Source organism: Platichthys flesus, chromosome 14, assembly GCF_949316205.1.
Source record: "Platichthys flesus chromosome 14, fPlaFle2.1, whole genome shotgun sequence".
In the NCBI taxonomy this organism is placed as follows: Eukaryota; Metazoa; Chordata; class Actinopteri; order Pleuronectiformes; family Pleuronectidae; genus Platichthys; species Platichthys flesus.
The window spans coordinates 10,793,964-10,815,330 of NC_084958.1; the positions used below are offsets into that span (position 1 = coordinate 10,793,964).

At 41.6% G+C, this 21,367-nt stretch overlaps 1 protein-coding gene across 1 annotated transcript; it reads left to right on the forward strand.

The window, feature by feature from the left end:
- The first annotated feature begins 540 nt into the window (after positions 1–540).
- Positions 541–4,586, forward strand: LOC133968824 (gamma-interferon-inducible lysosomal thiol reductase-like). The gene is made up of 7 exons (XM_062405038.1): positions 541–796; positions 1,858–2,046; positions 2,184–2,258; positions 2,525–2,608; positions 2,743–2,895; positions 4,044–4,112; positions 4,253–4,586. The coding sequence occupies exons 1-7, from the start codon at positions 641–643 to the stop codon at positions 4,316–4,318; spliced, it is 792 nt and encodes a 263-aa protein (XP_062261022.1). The 5' UTR covers positions 541–640; the 3' UTR covers positions 4,319–4,586.
- The last annotated feature ends 16,781 nt before the right edge of the window (positions 4,587–21,367 follow it).

Sequence of the window (21,367 nt, forward strand, 5' to 3'; positions counted from 1 at the left end):
CAGCGGATCACCAAACCAACCCAACACCGGTTCATGGCTGGTGTCTAACGTCGTATGAGACGGATAGAAAACTATAGAGCTGTAATGCATTCATTAGAATTTTTTTTTTTTTTAATTAAATGAAAACAGAAAATAACCTTATCAATTAAAAATATGTAAAATCCTAATAAGAGACTGTTATCTCATTAATTCACCAGCATTGTTCTATCAGAATAGTTTTTCTCTCATAAAAATGAATATAATATCGCTTATTTAGAAAAAACTGGGAACTGATCAAATATAATAGAATATGCTGTTTTCCTTCATTAACTGAGAAAAACATGGAACGTAGAATTTCAAAAACCTGATTAATTCAGAAAAAAAGGCAGACCAGGTTCTCATTAAAAGAGAAAATAATCATTAATTCAGAGAATCAGCAGATTTTTTTTTCAGAGATTTATCTTTCTCACGAAGCCAGTAAATAAAATGCTCTGCCGGTGACAAGTGACGCTGCCTTGATCATGTGACTGAGAACCAATCACAAAGGAGCGTCGCTTTAAGAGGAAGCGGCAGAGCAGTATATAAAGTTGCCGGGTAGTGTAGTTTGTGGGTCCGTGTTGGGTTGTCGCTGACTTTGTGTACTTGTCTACAACTGAAGAAGATGATGACGATGAAGGCTCCTGTGCTGCTGGTGCTGGTTCTGACTGTGTGGTTAAACAGTGGAGACTGCGCTCCTTCCTCCTTCTCCTCCTCCTCCTCCTGCTCCTCTCCTCCGTCCCAGTGGTGCTCCTCTCTGGACTCAGCTGTCCAGTGCGGGGTAAGTTATCCAGTTACATTTGACTGGTTTTTGACGGTATAACTCCTCCGGACTACTTTAGCGTACAGGACAGGTCAAATGTCGTGTAGTTCCGGTCAACTGTTCAACCACCGTTTGAAATCCCTTCGCGGGATGGGTGCTGGAAACCATGGCAACATGTTTATTTAGCTAGTTAGCTCACTTGTGAAACTTCACATACGTCATAACACCGCTACTCTTCGCGACCATATCGTACATATCCGCTGTTTAGTTACAGAAAATGACGCAGTGAATATGGTATCAGGCGCTGTGCCCACGCAGTGTTGGTTTTTCCACAGGAAACCGACACACAAAGTGTGTGTGGACTTCATTTCATACTATTTGTACGGTGGCCGAGAGAGATCAACGCAATGCAAATTCAGAAAACGCATGTACACTTTTTTTCTAAGCTTGCAGTGGGTTGAGCTCTTTCGGCCACCGTATCTGCCAGCTTGCACTCTTTGAGAAGACATACAAACTATTTTGTTATAATGGGAAGTCAGTGAAAGAGGAAGTCAAACAGTATCTATCCTCTACCAACCTCTCATAGCACGCATAGCACACTCAGGAGTATAGTTCCATGTTTTGTTAAATGAACATCGAAGTACCTGAAACCCACTGTCAACATCTGGGTCGTCTGCTTTGTGTATTTTGAATCGTTGATTTTTATGGTGGCACTGATGTAAACAGACATGTAAACACTCATTCGGGTGCATACCATCCCCAAGGCCCAAGAGTCAAGACACACTCATTCAATGACTTATATCCTGGGAAATCTGTGATAAGGATCCACCCCAAAGCTCAAGTGGTTCTTTCCTGAACCATACCAGATCCGTCCTCCAAGTTTCATGGAAATCCATCAGTTATATTTTTTTGTTATCCTCAATGCAAACAAACCAACTATCAAACAAATGGAAGGGGTGAAAACTTCCTTTTGGTGGAGGTTAACTGGAAAGGTACTCAGCAGGGCACTCCAAATTAAATTAATCAAAAACCAGAGAGCGTGATCTAACCGAAGTTGATCTGTCCACTTTCTTGCGCAGGTTTTGAAGCACTGCCTTGAGTCTAACTTCACCAGGTCCCGCCAGACAGCAGATCCCGTCGCGGTGGCGCTGTACTATGAGAGTCTCTGTCCCGGCTGCAGAATGTTTCTCGTGAACACTCTCTTGCCTACCTGGGTCCTGCTGCATGAAATCATGACAATTACTCTGGTTCCCTACGGAAACGCTGTGGTAAGCAGGACATTGGTGTTGCAGTTGGATTGTAATTCTATGGTGTTGTCATAAAGATACGTGACGTTTATCTCACTAAAAAAGTTATTTGTTTCTCACCTTTGAACGTTCTGCATTTACCTTGTCCCCGACCACAGGAGAAACCTGATGGACAGAAGTATACTTTCGAGTGCCAGCACGGAGAACAGGAGTGTCTGGGTAACATGATTGAGGTAAAGTTATTATCCTTAACACACAGTGATAGAACTGGACCGCTGAGTAATACTGTATAAATTGGAACCATGTTATTTGCCTTAGTTTCAATGTTCAGATTATCAGTGGGGATTTTTGTAAATCTGGGTGAGTTGGTAACATTGTGAGTGGTTGGACAATCAGTGTCTTCAAATTGCCTTATTACCCTTTTTATACTAATTATAAACACACTACTGTCATTACACGATTGTAAGTCATGTGTGTGTTTCTGCCCCACTCCTTGCAGACCTGTTTAATGAACAAGACCTACGCTATCCAGATCATCTACTGTATGGAATCCTCATATGATGTCATCAAGTCAGCCCAAAGCGTAAGGACGTGTGTGTTGCCTCATTTGTCTGTTTGCGTACCTTGTTCTCTGGACCCCCCCCCCCCCCCACACCCCCAGACACACACATATTATTTCACTGCTGTGTGTCGATTTTCCTCTGTTGTTATCTGTAGTGTTTGGAAATCTATAACCCTGACTTGAAGTGGGAGGAGGTCATGAGCTGTGTGAAAGGAGACGAGGGAAACCAGCTTATGCATCAGAACGCCATGAAGACCAAAGCTCTGAACCCTCCACACAAATATGTGCCCTGGGTTACCATCAACGGGGTAAGGCTCTGGTGTAATCAATAGATCCTGCAGTAAAATCACATCCAGGAAGTGGCAAAAAAAGGAGTGCTCTCTACCACTTATCCTTTGAGGGTCTCGAGGGCCATGAACCCCCCCCCCCCCCGTTCTGCCGCTCCTGCTGAGGCTTGATTTGTAAAAAAGTAACGTAACATTTAAAGTGATGATATAATGTTGTGATCATTTAGACCTTTGCCCCAGAGCTCCAATCTGTGAGTCAGTGAGCGCTGTGACTGATGCGTGAGAAGCTGCAGCTTGATGCCCTTCATGGCTCAGTACAACAGATGCCACTGTATCTCTGCCAAGCAACCTGGGGCCAAACACACAGTGACTTGAAACTGGAGTTCACTCAAAAGCTGCTACGTAAGAAAAGAGGAGGGGAAAAACCTAATTCAGTCTTCATCACTCACAAGGCACCAAAGCTAGTCACTGTGAGGAGAACTGAAGTTACAGCAGTTTACTTTATCAAATCAAGCCTGCACAGAAACAAAGAAAAGGAATTTTAAATTTATACATTTCTTTAAAAATAAATAGAACATTTACTTTTACAATATTACGTGGACACCAATATTCTGAGGGTAACCAGATGAAGACATTAGTCTGAATAAGACACTCAGTGACCACAGAGCTAAAAAGCTGAGTCAAACTTCACTTCTTTACAGAGTTAATGATAAATCTGCTAAGCAACAGTTTTGTGGTGTTAGGAAATAATCCTGTTGCCCTTACATGACCCTGTAGGTGAACTTTTACTGCAAAAACCGTGGCTCTTTGCCTTTGCATTTTGTAGTTTTTTCAGGGTTCCTGTCGTACCATATGTTTTTTTTTTTTTAGGCAAACCTTGGCATCATTCCACTGTACACAGTATTGCCCTGTGATGCATTTCTCTCTCAGTCGAAGAGTCAAAGAGGCAGAGCCGCAGTTTTCTTAAAAAAACTTCTCTTCCAATTAACGTTTTGACTTAGTCTTGTTTAATTTTGAAATCTAGTACAGTAAGTGATATTGCGAGCTTTAAAATAATTATGACATTCTGCTATGTGGCATTTATTATAACATTGCCCACACAGTGTTGCAGACATTGCATCTCCGTCTTAGTTATTCCTATAAAGACCTTCATTTGTATTAATTTTCAGGAGCATACAGAGGATCTTCAGGACAAAGCCATGACTTCTCTCTTCACTCTGGTCTGCAGCATGTACAAGGTACAATTAATGTCAATCACATCTTATGCATTGGCTCTTTGTGTTTTACCTTCTGCCCTTTAGTACAATTTCACTTAATTTTTGCATTTGCTGGGAATTTATCTTTGACCTCTAGAACATTCACTTAATTTCTTTTTCAGGGCGACAAGCCTGCGGTGTGTGGAGGGGCCCAGAGACTCTTCAAGAGCTACTCCCACAACGAGTGAAGGAGCAGCACCCGCCTTTGTGCTCACTCTGATCCAGGTGTGGCCTCCTGATAAGCCATACTGAGGGATGTCATCAAATCTGTTTTTTTAAATTATGATTATACAGTGTTTCTATAAAGGGAAGAATTGATCACCTGACTTTATGATTCACACAATATAAAAAGTTACTTTTTAAAATGTTGTCATTATTAAAACTTTTTACTGAAACCATAAATCACTTTTTGTAGCATTTGGACAATGTTTTAATAAATTATCTTTTGCTCAGTAAGATTCTTAAGTGAGTGAAATGACGTGGAAGTCTCTAAGTGGCAGCCCTGACAAGGGCTGGTTAAATATTATAAATGCAAAGATGGTTCCCTTCTTACATCTTTTAGCACTGCACACATTTTGTCAAAGGAAATGAGATATTGCCATCCCACAATTCTTTGTGGCAGCAATATCTAATAATGATTATAATTTGGTTTATTAAGATTCATATCGTGCCTTTCAAGGTACCCCAATGAAGCTTTACAAAGTTAGAAACATTCAAAATTGTTTAGAGATGTGGCTTTTTGGATCTCTGCTGGAGGGAGTTCCACAAGGTGGGGGCTGCCACCCTGCATGTCCTGTCACCATAGGTTCTCAGGTTGGTACGAGGAATAAGAAGGAGATCTGAATCTTTGGTCCATGAGTAAAGGGTGGAGGAAAGGCACTGGAGGGGCACGGAGGGATTTATGTGTGAGGAGGAGGAGATAATTACATAGTCAAGTGTAAGTGCAGTCGGATTCTGCAATGCGCTGCTGTGAAAGACGTCCTTATGAATTCTCCTTCAGAACTTACCTCAGCCTCATTAGCATGTACATCAACGAAATGGAATGAATGGTCAGGAAGGGACTTTTTCTTTTACCTCACAACTGCATCAACCAGGGACAGTGTACAGATGAGTGGACTGATTTAACGTTGGGTGTTCCTGCTGTCCCTTAGATGGCGCCATATCTCACCTTCAGTCCCCTTTTACCTGAAAAGTGTAAAGAGAGAAACAGAAAGCGAGTCACATGTACATGGAGGTTATATGGAAAGAACTGTTATCCATGTCATACTACAGTCTTTAAACATTATTGTAACTTCATCAGATTCCATAACTCTGAATGCAGTTTATTCTGTCCTCTGGAAAACAACAGATTTCAAGTGCAAATACCTGCTATAGCAAAGTACACTAAATTATACATTATTCAGTTGGCACATGTTAATGAGCAAAACAGAGCTCATATAACTAAATGTCAAATAAGTACAAGTTTGAGGTTCATGAGTAACAACTGACGTCAAACTTTGTTTTGTGTTTGGTCTTTAAACACAGCTTCATGCGGGTGTACAGCAGAAGGAGCAGGTTCATTAAAGTTCATCTCCTTTAGAATCATACTGAATGTTTAACACACACTCACATCCTATTAGACATAGTAAATCCTTCGGAAGTTTGACAACCTACATTAAATGTTACGGCTGTAGGCAATGTCTTTCTGGTCTGAGCAGGTCTGGTTGCCCTCGGTCGTCTGATTCTACTGTCAGATAGACACACATGAATAATGGTCTGTCATGTGGCCAGCTCCACTACTCCAGTCTCAAATCTGCTCAGACATTAACACTCAACAGACTAATGATTCAGAAATATTCATTGTATTTTGTTCTAATTAGCTCGAAGTTAAGAAAAAGGCCACAGCTGAAGTTTGACTGACAGGAGAAAAGGTAGCTGCTGATCATTGGTGTATTGTGAGCTGACTGGTTCTCAAGAGGCGGGGAAACAGGCCTCCGCTGAGTGACGGGCCAAAGAACTATTGGTGCCAGAGAGGACTTCAGAGCTGATGTTAAATGTTCCCGTGTCGTCCTCTGCGGTGTCTCCTTCCCAGTTGCCTTGTTCCCCTGATCTACTGTAGTAGCCGACAGCATGAGGAGAAATAACTCGTCGAAAATTTTCAACTTCACCGAGGTAAGCGTAATTTATGATCCTTTTAAAAAATTCAGAAGAAGAAGAACTTATTAGATCTAAATTCAGTTTACGGCTTTGGATTCACAGTGAGTCCGACTACACGGTTGAAGAGAATATTAATGGAGCCTTGGTTTTTTCTAATCCAGCAAACTCAGATCAAATCTAATGTTTATTAGACATTGAAATACGGATTTAAATTCAGAAAACATAATTTCTCAGTCATGGTTTGTCTGTTTTGTGACTGAGAAGAAGAAAATTGATTTATGACAAGAGACAGTCTGTGTTTTGTCCTGAGGGAAGTCTGTGCTACAGAAATCCAACTGCGCTCAGTGTCCTGGTCACCTTGCTCATAAATGGGCAACAATAAAACTGGAGAGTGTGTTGACAATTGTTTACGGACAGGTGGAACATCCCAAGCAGATGGAGATATAGGGTCACAGGATGGAACAGAAAACAAGGACTGCTATCTATCTCCCCCCCCCCCCCCCCCCCCCCAATGCTGCTGACGTTGAAAGAGAGATGCCCTTAGAGCTAAATCCCAAACACCGTCTCACTGTGATAACTGTTTCTCTTGTCCAAGGTGTGTGTGTGTGTGTGTGTGTGTGTGTGTGTGTGTGTGTGTGTGTGTGTGTGTGTCTAAGGACCTGATATCAGATAAACATTTTCAAAAATAATGCCTTGGTGGGCTTTTGTGAGGGCTCGTCACATTTTCAGCAGAAGCACAATTGCAGCCCTGTCTGCGATTTACCTTTAAATCCCTAACCCTAACCCTTTCTTTTAATACCTCTTCAAAAAGTTCAGCAAAGGCCAAACTTCACCTATAAGGTTTACTGATTGTGTCCACGTTTCAAAGTGAAAATGTCGACAAAGTCCAAGACCAACATGCACCAGTAGTTCTTTGGCTTTTATCTAATGTTATTTCTTAGCTTCACGTTAAGTTTGATGGAACCAGGTTCAGCTTTTTCATTTCGTCCCTAATCTGAAACACACAGATATCAAATATAGTGACTTGTCTTTCCATTCATTCACATCTCACTCTGTCTCATCCTGGCCTCTGTATTTCTTCTGCCACCCAGAGACTGTGGGACTCTTGGGAGCAGACCTCCTGCACTGAGGCTGTCCAGGAGCCTGATGCCAGATGTGCTGTGAGGAGGCTCTGCTCGGGCACTCTGCAGCTGCCCAGGCTTTCCTCCAGAACCCCCACCCTGGACAGACCTGAGGATGGCCCCCAGTCCCGCTTCTTGGCCTGCAAGATCAAACCCTCCAGGAGCCTGGGGACTCTGACAACCTTGTAAGTCACTGTCCTCCTGCAGATACACTGGAGGTTTTCTTAGATTCACTTTATTTTTATAAGGTTCATCATTCGCACCAAAACTTCAGATTTACTCAATTCACATTATTTATCTCCTGAGGCTCAACAACGGCACAAAGGAATTAAGTGATGTATTATCTGTATGTTTGAACGTTATGTTAAAATTATAATTTACACTTTTAAACCAAAAGTTATACCCAACATTTTTCCTTTTAAACATCTTTGTGAAAATGTGTTCTTTTTTGTAGTTCCCAAACATCTGGGCACACTTTCAAGGTGGATGATTAAAAGTATTTACGATCATTCAATCTATCTCCGTTGACCTCACAGTGTGTGGTCTCGTAAGCTAGCAGTGATTTACGATAACCTTGCTGCACCTTCTTCCAATTCTGTTTCCTGTTTTAGGTTTTTTTATTTGCTTAACTTCTTAATTTACATAGACAAAAAAATGAATTTCCTCTTGAGCATAATATTTGTCAGAGTGTCAGCTCAGGGCATTGCTCTCCCCTCTGTCACACTGCTAAACAATGATCACTATAAAAGATCAGACAAACAAGGCTCTGATGATCGTTTCCACAACATTCATGCTGCTGCTGCTGCAAACACATCTGTAGCGTAGTGTTGTTTTGCAAGTCTGCACTGTGTGTGTGTGTGCGTTTGTGTGGGTGTCTACTGCACCTTTTCCACAAGTAGAGGGAATGCAAACAGACCTGGTTGAATACGTAGGTAGCTGTTTTGCAAGTCAGAGGTGATCAGAGATAGATGTACTTTGTTTGGACACAGTTGCATCGGACTGTGACAGCCAACAAACCTGTTTGAATACTGGAAGCACCACATATACTACTGTTTCGTTGAAGAATAAATAAAGATGCTGGTCATAGCCCTATTCACCAATATAAGTCTGTATGATGGGATTCCCAAAGATCTAACCTACACACCGCTGAACAGTATACAGGTAACTTACATTCAGTTTACCAAGACACATACTTTTATTTAGGCACAGTAAACTGTATGATTAGTCTCTATTTATTCCTGAATGTTTGTTCACCAGCAGGTATTAAGCAGCCCTCGCACAGACACGACTCTTCTAGTGTTGATGGATCTGAAAGCCTCTCATTGTGCTCCTCGTCTGGGAAGAGGGCCATGTGCTTGTCTGTTTACAAGTTGATAGTGCAGTTTTGATGCTGTGCCAGAGGAATTGTTTATGTAGTAGCATAAGTTGTTTAAACCTGACATTGCCACCCATGTTGGAAGAATCTAATAAAAAATAAAACTGAATTACTTCATTAACATATCACAACATTTTCTCATCATATATTAGTCAGGTAATATTAAACTGGCACGAAAGGCCTATAAAATAGTCACATGATGAAATGTAATGCAACGTCATTACTTCTTCCTACTATTCAGAAATGAAGCCAAGGTACCCTGGGTAAAGGAATGCCAACATCCTGCTGGTTTGGAGCACGAGCCTGTGCAGTACTGATCGGGAGAAGGAGCCGGTAGCGAGGTCCGATCTTTACAAGTGGTTACAAAATCTTCACCAGTCCTCCTCCTGTTCTGTGTCACGTTTGCTCTTCTCTTACAAATCTCCGACGTGCACCAGTGTTGTCCAAATGATGAAAATCAGTGTGACTTGTAGCGTGACGAAAGTAAACCTTGTTTTCATCAATCTATAAAAAATGCTGTCTATACAGACTACATCACTGTCTGAACTAAGACTGTGTGAAGATGGACAATATGACTGCTCTTCAAAACTCAAGGCAAAAGCAGCTCAATTGCCACCTGGTGGCTGGCTGCAGTATGGGTCCTAAATCCTGCCTCTTCCATGTAAGCGGATGGGTCATGGACCAAACTCAAGTGTTATATCGTACACCTCAAATGCATTTTTGTTAAAGATGATTTTTGGTAGTTTTCGTCGCATTGATGTATGTTCAAGTGTTAATCTGGTGTCATAGAAGTTATCATTTGGGGAGGATAGACCCAAAGTCACATCCGGTGTTATACACTGATGATGGCTGATATAAACAATGTTGACATGCATTGACCTTAATATGACTAGTTTACATCCACAAGGTCACATTTGGACGAGAGCACTTTTCTGCTCGTACATTGCTGTCGCTCCAGAATACATACAGCAGCTCGGAGTGGATGTCCATAAAAAGAATCTTTCTTCCCTGTTCTTCCTACCAGCTGTTGGTCATAGGTTCAGTCCTGTGTCAGATGCTCCAGCTCCCTAGGTTATTTAAGTTTCTCTAGACGGTACCAGTGTTTAGCTTTGAGTCCTGAATCACAGGAGGACCTTTTCTCACTCTTTAGGGATAAACAAAGGGATTGGGTGGGGCCAAAGATGATGTTGCCTCTGGTCATAGATAAAGAGCGGCATCGTGACAGCACCCATGCGCTCTATAGCTTTTATCTACCTCTGCTTTTTATAGTCAGAGGCCCTTCATGTGACTCTTCCTGGTAAACTCGGAGCATGTGAAAGGCAAAGAAGCTGTCTCTCAGGAAATAGGCAACTTAACAACAAATAGCACCTCGGGGACCAGAGGAAAAGCCTGAGTATGCAAAGTCAGTAGGAGTGAAAGTAAGAGAGGCGAGCTACAGGGCCAGGTCAGGCGACGGCTTAATGTTTTATAAACTGGAGGAACTCCGAGAGGAAGTCATTATGGAGCAAAGTTTGAAGTTGATGAAGAATATGCTCTGCTCGATTGGGAGTGAAGGAAAGGGGGAGGCTGAGCATTGGAGAGGAGGTGACCCGTCATGTTTCTCCTCCCTGTAAATCAGACGTCCATATTTAGTTGTAGAGAGGGAAGGCCTAGCACTAATGTAAACAGAGCCGGGGAGAGGGAGGGAGGCAGGGAGAGTACATACACACTAATGTTTGTCCATATTGCCCAGTCTGACTGTTAGCGTGGTCTTGAGGAAGAGACGAGGAAAGGGTTTCAAATAAAGATTTAAAGAGATGCCCGATAGAGAGGAGTTTTCATAGACTTTTCGGAGAGGTGCAGTTTCTCTTTTTGGACTTTTAAAGCAGTTTCCTTGAGAGCGGACATGAGCCGGCACAGGTTTTGTTCAAATGTGAGGAAGTGAGGACTGGGCCAGAGCTCCACCAGGATTTTGGAAAATCAAGACGGGTCACAGCCTTATGCTTTGTAACAAAAACCTCATGTAAAGGTTTTTTGACAAACAGACCCTACAGTGTTCCTCGGACCAAAATTCCCAAAGACAGTGTGAGCAAAGGATCTAACCACCTGGCCCCTGACAGTCCTCTGCTCACCATGAATGACCTGCGCTCTGAGAGCTCTGAGGAAGAGCATTCTGAGGTTGAGGAGAGGACGCAGGAAAAACGGATGACCAGGCTTCCGATCATTCAGCTCAGGCCCAGGTCCAAAGCCGGCTCACCGGGAGGATCCCCGAGGAGCTCGCCCAAGGATTCCCCACGGGGGTCTCCCCGAAACTCCCCGGTTCTCTTCAGGAAGCTGCTAATGAACCGCAGCATCAACCTCCAGCGGCGCCGCTTCACCCTCGCCCACACGCCCAGGTAGATTCAATAATGCTGAGGTGATGATGACACGGATAACAGATCTGTTCCATCGAACAAATTCAGCTTTACCCTTTTTCCATATTTAACAGCACTCACTTGCTCCTGCACCTGCACTGGACTGCTTGAGTGAATATTATAGACGCAGCTATTAAGTGGTATCGGACAAGGTAGATAACAGCATCAATATACCAACTTATATTAATTTTCCAATATTTTAATGCAAGAATGTTTGTTAAGATCCTCCAATTTAAAATATGTGGAGGATGCTCAATATATACAGTACTGTTGCCGTATTCATTTTGTGGCCCTAACACGTCAATTGCAAGACTTTTGACCCGAGGTTTGATTCGAAGAAGACTAATAACTGGGGTTTTCTTTTTTTTTTCTCTGTCACTTACTCTTCAATTATACCTTTTTAAAAGCTCTGGTTAATGTCTCAGTCGATCTGTTTGTGCTGTTGAAGTAGACGATGGCTCCTTGTTTCATGGCCAACGGTCCCTCAGCTCTAGATGTTATATGTATTTCTGTGAAGGCAGGCAGGCAACAACCTATCACACTGGAGAAGTGTTTACCCTTAAGCTTACGTTATGAAATTGATCGTGACCAAAAGACGCTCATGTACTGCTACATTTCAGTTAAACCCACTGTCCTCTACTGAGAATAAAGTCCCTCCGCTTCAGGCCAAAAATTAAATCCTATTCATTTGAGTATTTTATACGTGCTCTTTTATCCTCTGCAAAATGAATAGGTGATATTGAAGATATTACACAACAGATGCAGGGTTTGTACGTGGGAGTGGGCTTGATTTTCCATTATTTATATAGTTGATCAACATAGTACTCACAGTGGATGCTCAAAAGAAATGGATACGGATATGTGCTGTCGGTTTTATTGCTTCATTTCCTACAGGTGTGAGTGTTTTCACACCTTTTGTCAGTAAACACACAGCTCAGTGACACTGCTGCTGGATCAGCAGTTTGCTGCTCCACCTCCTTGTCAAGCAAATGCTCAGTTACAAAAACAACACGTTTTAATCAACCACACAAAAATGATCCACACTCCTCGAGTGTGTAACAGTTTTTTCCATTTATTCTTAATTTGTCACACTTCTTAGTGCATTTAACTCTTGTTTGTATAGAGCCCAGCTGTCTCACAAGCTCCACTCGGGTTCCTGTTGATAGCTTTAGTTTTATGAGGAGTTGTTGCATCAGGCTCTGCCCGTATTTCCAATGCTAATTAAACATTTACATGGTAAATGATGTCAAGGCAGGAGTCGTATGATCAATTTAACCATGCATGACTCCAACTCCTTGAAGGGAAGAATAAATAGGGCCTTATGTGTGGATGGATATAGAAACAGTCAGATACTGTACGTGTTCTCTTTTGCTTCAAGCACAAAATGTATTTCTTTCTGTTTTAATACGTCTAGGTTCCTTCAAAGGAAGGGTCTGTTATGGACGATTGTAAAATCCTGCAAAATCGATCGCTGCACACATGTTTCTTACCTTCACCTCTTAACATATATACACATTTACATGTAGGCACATGCAACTTGGGGCTGGTACAAGGTGTTTCCAGCTTGTTGAGGTGATGTCAGATCACGTGCACCGTGGTGAAACAAAGTTAAAAGCCTGGAAGAAGCTCCAGCCAGAGCTGTAAAGCCCAACTTTACTTTTATTGGCAAGAAAAGAGTATTAAAAATTCCTAAATAAGCCAGGGCCTACTTGAAAACTTAAAGTGTTTACAAGTTCAATCACCCTTTATAAACATGCAATGGGGCATTTAATAGTCTTGGATTTGAGATTGGTGGACACGTGTAACTGTTCAAGTGTAACTCTGCAGCCAGGGTCTTTCATTAATTTCAGGGTGTTTGTTGAAAATCTAAATATCGTGGAGCAAGAGTCCATTCAAGGGGATTTCAGTCAGATGCTTGAAGACAGATATTCAACATGCCATTATACAGCTCTGAGGTCTGGCCAGGGGAAGTTTCCCTCTGCTGGGTCTGTGCAGAGTCCTATAATGTCAGTGCCGAGATAAATGGACAGGGATGAATTACTGCAGGATGGCTGGCAAGGATGAGGAATTAAACAAACTGGGGGTCAGGCGGAAAATGAATGTCGCAGGCAAGTTCAAATATAGAACGTAGCCATGAAGTTATTTTCACTTAGTGTCTGATTTGATTAAATCTCTTTTTCCACTCAACAGACTCCTCATGTCAAGTGGACTTTCGGATGAAGAACATTTTGTGAAAATTGTTTTTCGTGAGCCAGGTCTGGGGTGACGGACAGTTTTGTTTCCGTTATGTCTTTCATTGATAAATTAAAGAAGATTTTGTGGATTGGCAGAATTTAGACAAACACAATAATCATCGCTTTTATGTGCATCCTCATCTGCAGTCGATCGAGAATGTGGTGTTTTTCCAAGGGGAATACAGCAAAGTTGACATTAGCATACCGGAAATACAAATACAGCACATACCACTATACATTTCCTCTCTCTCTCTCTCTCTCTCTCTCTCTCTCTCTCTCTCTCGCTTTCTCTCTCTCTCTCTCTCTCTATATATATATATATATATATATATTTTCAACATACTATATGTTAAACTATATAGCAGTATGCATTCATATATGTAAATGCCCGAGGCATTCTCCAGCTAACTGGCTAATTTATCAGTTTCATACAATAACAGCCAACTCAGTCTTTGCATGTCACATCTTATATTTACAACGTCAAAATATAGAAAGCAAAATGAGACCCGTTCTACGTCATCTAGACGGCACATAAGAGAGATCCACCTTTGGTCCCATGAATTGATGAAAACACCTGATCTAAGCTAGGCTCGGCTTTTTGGACAGTTTATATACGACATAGATTATAGATATTAAAGTTAAATGTTTCTTAAAGAGTTGCTTGCAAATCCAGTTGTACACTATGTACACTTGTACAGCTCCTGAAGCTGACCTGGATGACTGAGAAGCTCCACATATAGTTCTCTGTACCATATTCCGTTTTGATCCTTGTGGAAATACACCATTTTGGTGGCATCCATATATCGCTGGCCCACTGTCCTTGGCTTTGTGCAAACAGCTCCTCTAAACAAACAAAGATTAAACTTGTCATCGCCATCCCTATATCAGAGAACAATATGTACACATCTGTAGACCAGGAGCCAGGCACTTGTTGGTCCCAGATAAATAGTTGTCTTGTCATCCTGCTTTCTACCGTATCAAGTTACCGATTCCATAACTGAGCTATACATATCTCAGGTCTCACATGATTCCCATCCCATGTCCCCCACTATAGGCAACTTTGACGTGCATTTATGTTCACCTAGTTCTTATAGCACTTTTTTGCACTGATTCACAAAGACCCCACACAGACTTGAAACAGTTTTGCATGTATAGTTTTACTGTGTTGACAAATTCTAAAATAGAATAGAATCAAAAATGATTTACATATGAGATAAGAGGCTGCGGGAGATTTGTATTTGAATGATTCGTTTTGTGAGGGATTAGAAGTTGCTCAATAAATCGAATATAATCTGTGTAAAATGACAATGTGCCAAAGTATAATTCGGCAACATGTTTTTAACTAGCTTTACAAAGTACAATGGTGTTGTTCTAATCAGTGTCAGTGATTATTTTGTATTGTTTGGGGGTTTTACAAAGTGTCATCCCAAGCCTGAAGAAACCAGATTGTAACTCCCCAGTCCGACTCGGGCGCATGTTTCATGTTTAGATTTATTCAGGATGCCGACACTTTCTCCAAAAAAATGACCTTGTATTTGCTGTTGTTCTCCAGTAGAGGCTGCTGTGCTGTGAAGCGTGTGCAGATTCTGTCAGGGGGATGGGTTCAGTTTCTCTGATGGGCCACAGTGGAGGAAAGAGACGCTGTACTTAAGCTCGAGTTTGGTCCTGTGGACTCAAATATTTTATAAATGATCATAATAATTTAGCTTTTGAATGAGAGTTGGTGCAGTTAAGGAATATTAGTATCTTTATCTATATGCTACACCTTTTCTCAGAGTCAGACCGAACTTACTCTTGTAGATAAATAGCAGTTTCAAAAAGTGAAATCATGCAAAGTAACTTTAAGACTTAAGCTTATTGAGGTGAGGTTTTCCAACCTAATTTGTGTCTTTTGGCCAAAAGGTTTAAAAGTGGAGCAAGCACATGCAGCTGAACTTAATACCTTTGATGGACAGTAATAACTTCACATCTGTCCTAACAGACACTTCCTGTTTGCTCCTCCCTGACATTATTAACAATGAGAGGTTCTCATCTCTTTGCTGATCACCTATTTTCTGCTGTATTTTCACAGTCACGGGTTTAGTGGCACCAAATATTTGTTTAACATTGTGAAGGATATTGTGCGAATCTGATGGATTAGAGCACAGCACGAGAGGAGAACTAAATATCAATTACGGGAAATTAAATCACACACACACACACACACAATCACACGCTCACACTCTCACACATTATTGAAGTATTGATTGACCAGAATGCTATTGCTGCTTCTGCCATGGGAGCCGGCTGATAGTGTACACACTATCATTGCATAAAAGGTACTGTTTAAAACGTTGTACTTCTAATATTCTAATGTAGCACAGTGTTAAAATGTTTTTATTTAAATATATACTCCACTAGTCCACTTTCTCATCGCGTCAGTCTGTGTTCGCTCTCTCTCTCTCTCTCTCTCACCCCACCCCTTCTCTCTCTCTCTCTCTCTCTCTCTCTCTCTCTCTCCCTCCCCAATATCTCTTTCTCTCCCTCACTCTCAGGGGAGATAGTGTTGTTGTTTGTTGTTTTAAGCCTGAGCTTGGTCCCACCACTCTCAGGAGAGACGAGAAGAGAGAGACAGAGCACAAGTCTGTTATGGCTCGCTGACGGGGACTACATGGGACGGCCCACTCCGGGGAGCATCTGATGGGATTATAACACTCTTTTCCAGCTCACTTTTTTTCCCTTTCCCCTCCACTAAGAATAACTCAGTGTGTGCTGGTGGTGTAGCATCACAGAGGCAACTCTGTGTTCAGAGGGACAGCTCTGTGTCAAGGTTACTGGACCTGATTTTTGGGGGTTTGCGGCGCATTTGGAAGAATTCAAGTTTGCAGTTTCCTATTTAGGAGTACAAGAAGAGGACAAAGAGAACACACACACATACTCATGCACAAGAGAGCTGCTTATCTTGGCACGTCTGTGATGGTGAACTGAAAGAAGAATGAGAGAGGATCTAGTCCCAGATGAGCACTGACAGCTGACACCATCCTCAATTTGCCTTGATTTGATTTGGCACCATACTTCCACTGTCAGTGAGGTGATATACTAACTCGCTCTGTGATAGGTCTCTAACAGCCTCTTTGCCTTTTTAGGCTGTCCACACACACAAACACACACACGAGCGCACACACACACACACACACACACAAACACACACACACACAAACACACACGCACTGTGCTCTGAACCTTTTGGGTACTTTTTTTCCCTCCCACAAAATACAAAGGACATATCCTTGTTGCCTGGACCAAAATCTGAACTGCAAATCAAATTTCCAGTTTGATGCACTTTTATTCCGCACTGAGCTGGAAGTGAATTGCTTCTAGCTAATAGGTGTTATCTAATAAATACAGAAGGGGGACCCAGCAGGTTTGACTCACTATTGGGTTCACTCTCAGACTTGGTCCTACCAGGTCCAGCTGCAGAGACTCTGAATTGACTTTTGCTGTTTTGGCCCCTGTCACTCTTGGACCTGTTTTTTTCCTGCACCGTCCTCTCGATAGGAACTTTCTCCCCGGTTCCATAACTTGTGACCATAGATAACGTAAAGGAATCCAGACGGTTTTCCTTTCTGATTTATGACAGCATGGGGATTTTTGTTGCGCCACAGATGTTAACTTTGTGCATCTCTCGCCTCCCAAAGCTCCTATTTTGATGCTTCCCTGAACTCAACTCACGTCTTTAAAAAAAAGAACACATACAGCCTAAAAGATGATGAACAAAGACTCTCGCTTCTCAAGGAAGATGCAAGGCAACTTCTCCACGCGCAGACACTCGTGCATTGGGTATGTATCCGGCTGTGTGGCTGTGAATACAGCAGCTGATGTAAAGTGAAGGCAACATAATACATGTGTTGGCAGAAGTCTGCAAGTTTGCAGTATCTGGGCAGTTCTGCCCCTTTTTGTCTTTTACAGACCGTGAACCATGATCAGCTGATGGTTATTATTTGACAGTGCTGCTCTGTCTCTGTGTTTACTGTGGTATTGTGTTGTGTTGTTGTGTTTTCTTTGACTAGTTGCTTTTGTGTTTTGTTAGGTCATGCAGTCTTGATATTTTGAGCCCCTGTCAGAGTGAATTATTTAACACAAAATATAAATATTATTATATTTGCAGTTCTCTGTCAGTTTAAACCCTGAACTCAGTTTGTTTCAGTGATATGAAAAAAACATGAAAACAAATGTCCGCCAGATGATTGGACATGTGCTGTGGTGAAGCCAGTGGCTGTTGCTGTTGGTGAGCTGCGGTTGGCAGAGCAGGCCTCGGGTGGTATTGCGGATCAATGGCCCTGTCCACCAATGTCCCTCCTTAGGGTCCGTGGACCTGAGCCAAGCCGATGCGTCCGTGTTAGGCACGGTATGAGTGTCATGTGGTCCAGGACTTTTGGGTTTCATAAGCAGGCTGAAGAAGTACTGTCTCTCTTTGGAAATGATTCATGAAACACAGATTATTTTGTCCTCTCAGAAATGAAACTGAGAAAAGTAAAGTAATGTTTCAAATGAACTTACTTTGAAGAGGTACATAATGGTGACAGGCTCCCCTGTTGGCAGGCTAATGCAGCTGATTGGCCTAGCTGTAGTTGAAACTTAAAATGACTGTTTGATCAGCAGACCGGTTTATGGGAAAACATCGAATCTATTACAGGTGTCATGAGATCCCTGCAGCACAGGTTGTTACAGAGACTTAAAATAGTGCCAATGTATTAAACAAAAGAGCACAGATAGGAAAGCCCAGCTTATGAAAATGCAATCACGCACACAAACTTTGGAGGCCAACATGACTCCAGCGTGAAAAGCTGCAGCATTCAAATAAACTCACATTGATCAAGGGTCTCTAAAGTCAGATCCCTTGTGGGGTAATTTTCAGTGCAGTGTGCGGTGTGGCCAACTGCTAGGATCTCTGGGCATAAGGCATGTGCCTCGCGAGTGTCATCCGTACTCCTCCAGCCGTGAGCCTGTTTGGATCATATGAGGAGATCAAAGCAGGAGATTTTAGACCACAGCCAGAAATACAGCAGTACAGAACAGATCTCTTTTCTCCTGTTACCTGATTTGTGCATCACACTTCCTAGCTGAACAAAAAAGAGCATATATGGAGTCATTCTCGGGGGCTTCAGCTCAAAGCAAAGTTCAGAATAGTTTTTTTTTTCATTTTCAGTGCCAATAAAACAGCCATCTATTTATTGTATGACGGTGGAGAGGATAACATACTGAACGAGTACTTACATTTGTCAAGGGAGTCGTTAAATTCATTTTTAGAGAATAATCTATCGTCATGCAGCACATCCATACACACCCACCGAAGATACACATACACTCACACACAGATACATACACAGACACACACAGAGACACACACTGACACAAAGCAGTCTCTTGTAATCCAGACGTGTCCATCACAAAAGACAGCTCTCATCTTCACTTGTACTAACAGTACCAGGGCACTATTCATCCTACCTTAAGACTTGTGACACACACTTACACACACATACACATACACTTACTACACACACAGATGTAAACCTACACGAACATATATACATTCACACACATATGCCCAAACGCGCACATATTCACATACACCTAACACACCTACCACAAAGGCACATTCTCACACATATTCAAATACACCTACACATACATACATATTAATGCACATGTACACAGACAAACACAAACACACACCCACTTAGTAACCTTCTCAATGTTTTTTTAAGGCCTATATGTGGTGTCTATTTAAACAGCATAGTGTCAGTGCATTTAGCCGGACACGGCTGGAGACAGGAGCGCTTGGTATCAGGATAAGGTAGTTGATGTTGCTCTGACAGTTTGAGAAGATGCCATTTATTTATCTGAAGTAGAGGATGATAGGAAGAGACGTTGAGAGGAAAGACGCAACAGCCGACTGGCTGGGAGAAGGAGATAATTTGGACAAAGAGGGTGAAAGCGCAGACGAGAGGGCGGTGAAGGAGTGCTGGAGACAACGTGGTTGCGATAGCGCTGCTTTTAGTGCAGAGATAAAGAATGAGTGGAAAGAGAGGGTCAGTCGAAGAGATGGGAGAAGTGGGGGCGTTAACAGACAATTAAATAGGTTTTACTGAAGTGGAGAAAAAACAGAACAATATAGTACTATGTTTAATTCTGTCAAACTGAGAAATAAAACAAAGTTAAAACTTTTTATACATTTATTGTTTTCACTGGGAGGAAGAGATCTTTGCCGAATATGGTTCAATTTCCTTCGTAAATGACAAAGAATGAAGTTGTTTGTAAGTTAACATTTATGAAAGTGTAATTTGGTAAAAAGTAACCAGAATAGAAATTAGAATCATAAGGAAAAATACATTATCGTCTTTATAACTATAACTTTACTGAGATATGACAACATATACAAAGAGTTAAGAGCAAAATCTTAGAGAGAGTTGTAAAAACAGTAAAAAAATTATGAACAGCCTTCCACAATTCAAATGTTAAATCTCAATACCAAAATAAAGCATAGAGCAGGCTGAAATCTATAAAAACATTGTCACCAGCTGAAATGATTTTGTAAAGAGGGACAATACGAAGTATTAAAGGAAAGCAGAAGATAAGTAATGTCAGACAGGTGAAGACAACAAAGTACAAAATATTACTGACTGATATTTTTTTAGGGTTAGGTTTAGAGAAGTCATTGCCACATAGTGTTCCAATTTGTTTTGTTTGAAATTTTCCGTTCATGAATATTTACAAGAAGTAAACATTAGGTTCATAAGGAGAAATGCATCCTCGTCTTCATCACTTTAATCGTCACCAAATATTTAGAGAGTAAAGAGTAATATCTATAAAGATAAATGTTGTCAACTATAAGATAATCAACAACTTTCCACAGTTCACATGTAAAATGAAAAGACCAAAACAAACTTGAGAAGGTTTCAGGATGAACAAAATAAAACATCTTCACCAATCTTTAACCAAAAAAAGTGTCAAGTGAGGCCATCCCACTAAAGGGCAACAGTGTCAATGTCAGAGGTCCTAATATAGCTGCCACCACCCCCTCCCCAAACACACACCCAGATTAGTCAATAGGGCCTGTGTGGCTGTGGCGGGCTGGCTGCTGTGTGCGTCACTGCTGTACTCCATATTTTCAGCATGACTGATTTCACCAATCGCCTCCAGAGCCTCATCGATTCCTGAGGCTGGCAGCAACAGAACAGCAGCACAGCACAGCACAGCACAGCACAGCACTAACACTGCTGAACTCACGAACATGAACGGCTCCACTGTGTGAGGGGACATTAAAAGTGTGTCTGTCCTTTAACCAAAGTTCACAGGGACTGTGGCAAGAAGCAGAAAGACATTAAATGAAGAGGAAGTGAACGTTTTAATTGATTAATTATGATTATTGTGGAAACTGAGCAGAGCGGATAGGCTGCTGCTGCTGAAGTTATTTGTCTTTGCAGAGGATGTGGCTTCAAAAAAGATGTTGTTTGGTCTGAAAGGTCTGATCAGATGTGCTTCAGTTCAATTATATTTCATATGTGGCACCAAATCAAAACTATGAACGATCACAAGACTATGGTAAAGTGGTAGGTTTTATATTTTACAAGGAAACTTGACATATTATTACATGTTAGAATGACACATTTAAAGTTTTTACCATTGATGAATATAGAGTGTTTAAAATTATGTAAAAACTGTGAAAACCATTGTTCTATTTCAAACATCACTGCTGGTTGTTAGCGCTGCCATGCAGTCGAATCAGAACGACTGTCCATTGTGACCACTAGAGGGAGTACCTGACTAAGCTTATGCTCAGAGACGAGCTGATCAGAGAGCTGAGACTTGTTGACTAAGCACCATAGTTGGACATGAGGGGAAAAAAACACAATGTTTTGATTTGGTAGATAATCATTTTATTTTGTGAAAGTGGAAACTCCACATCCTCTCAGCCTCGAGGTTCCAGCTCCTCACA

Excerpts from the sequence above, each read along its gene's own strand:
- LOC133968824 (XM_062405038.1), top strand. The coding sequence starts at position 641 with ATGATGACGATGAAGGCTCCTGTGCTGCTGGTGCTGGTTCTGACTGTG. Across the intron at positions 797-1,857 it reads ACTCAGCTGTCCAGTGCGGG|GTTTTGAAGCACTGCCTTGA; the intron begins GTAAGTTATCCA and ends TTTCTTGCGCAG. Across the intron at positions 2,259-2,524 it reads GTCTGGGTAACATGATTGAG|ACCTGTTTAATGAACAAGAC; the intron begins GTAAAGTTATTA and ends CACTCCTTGCAG.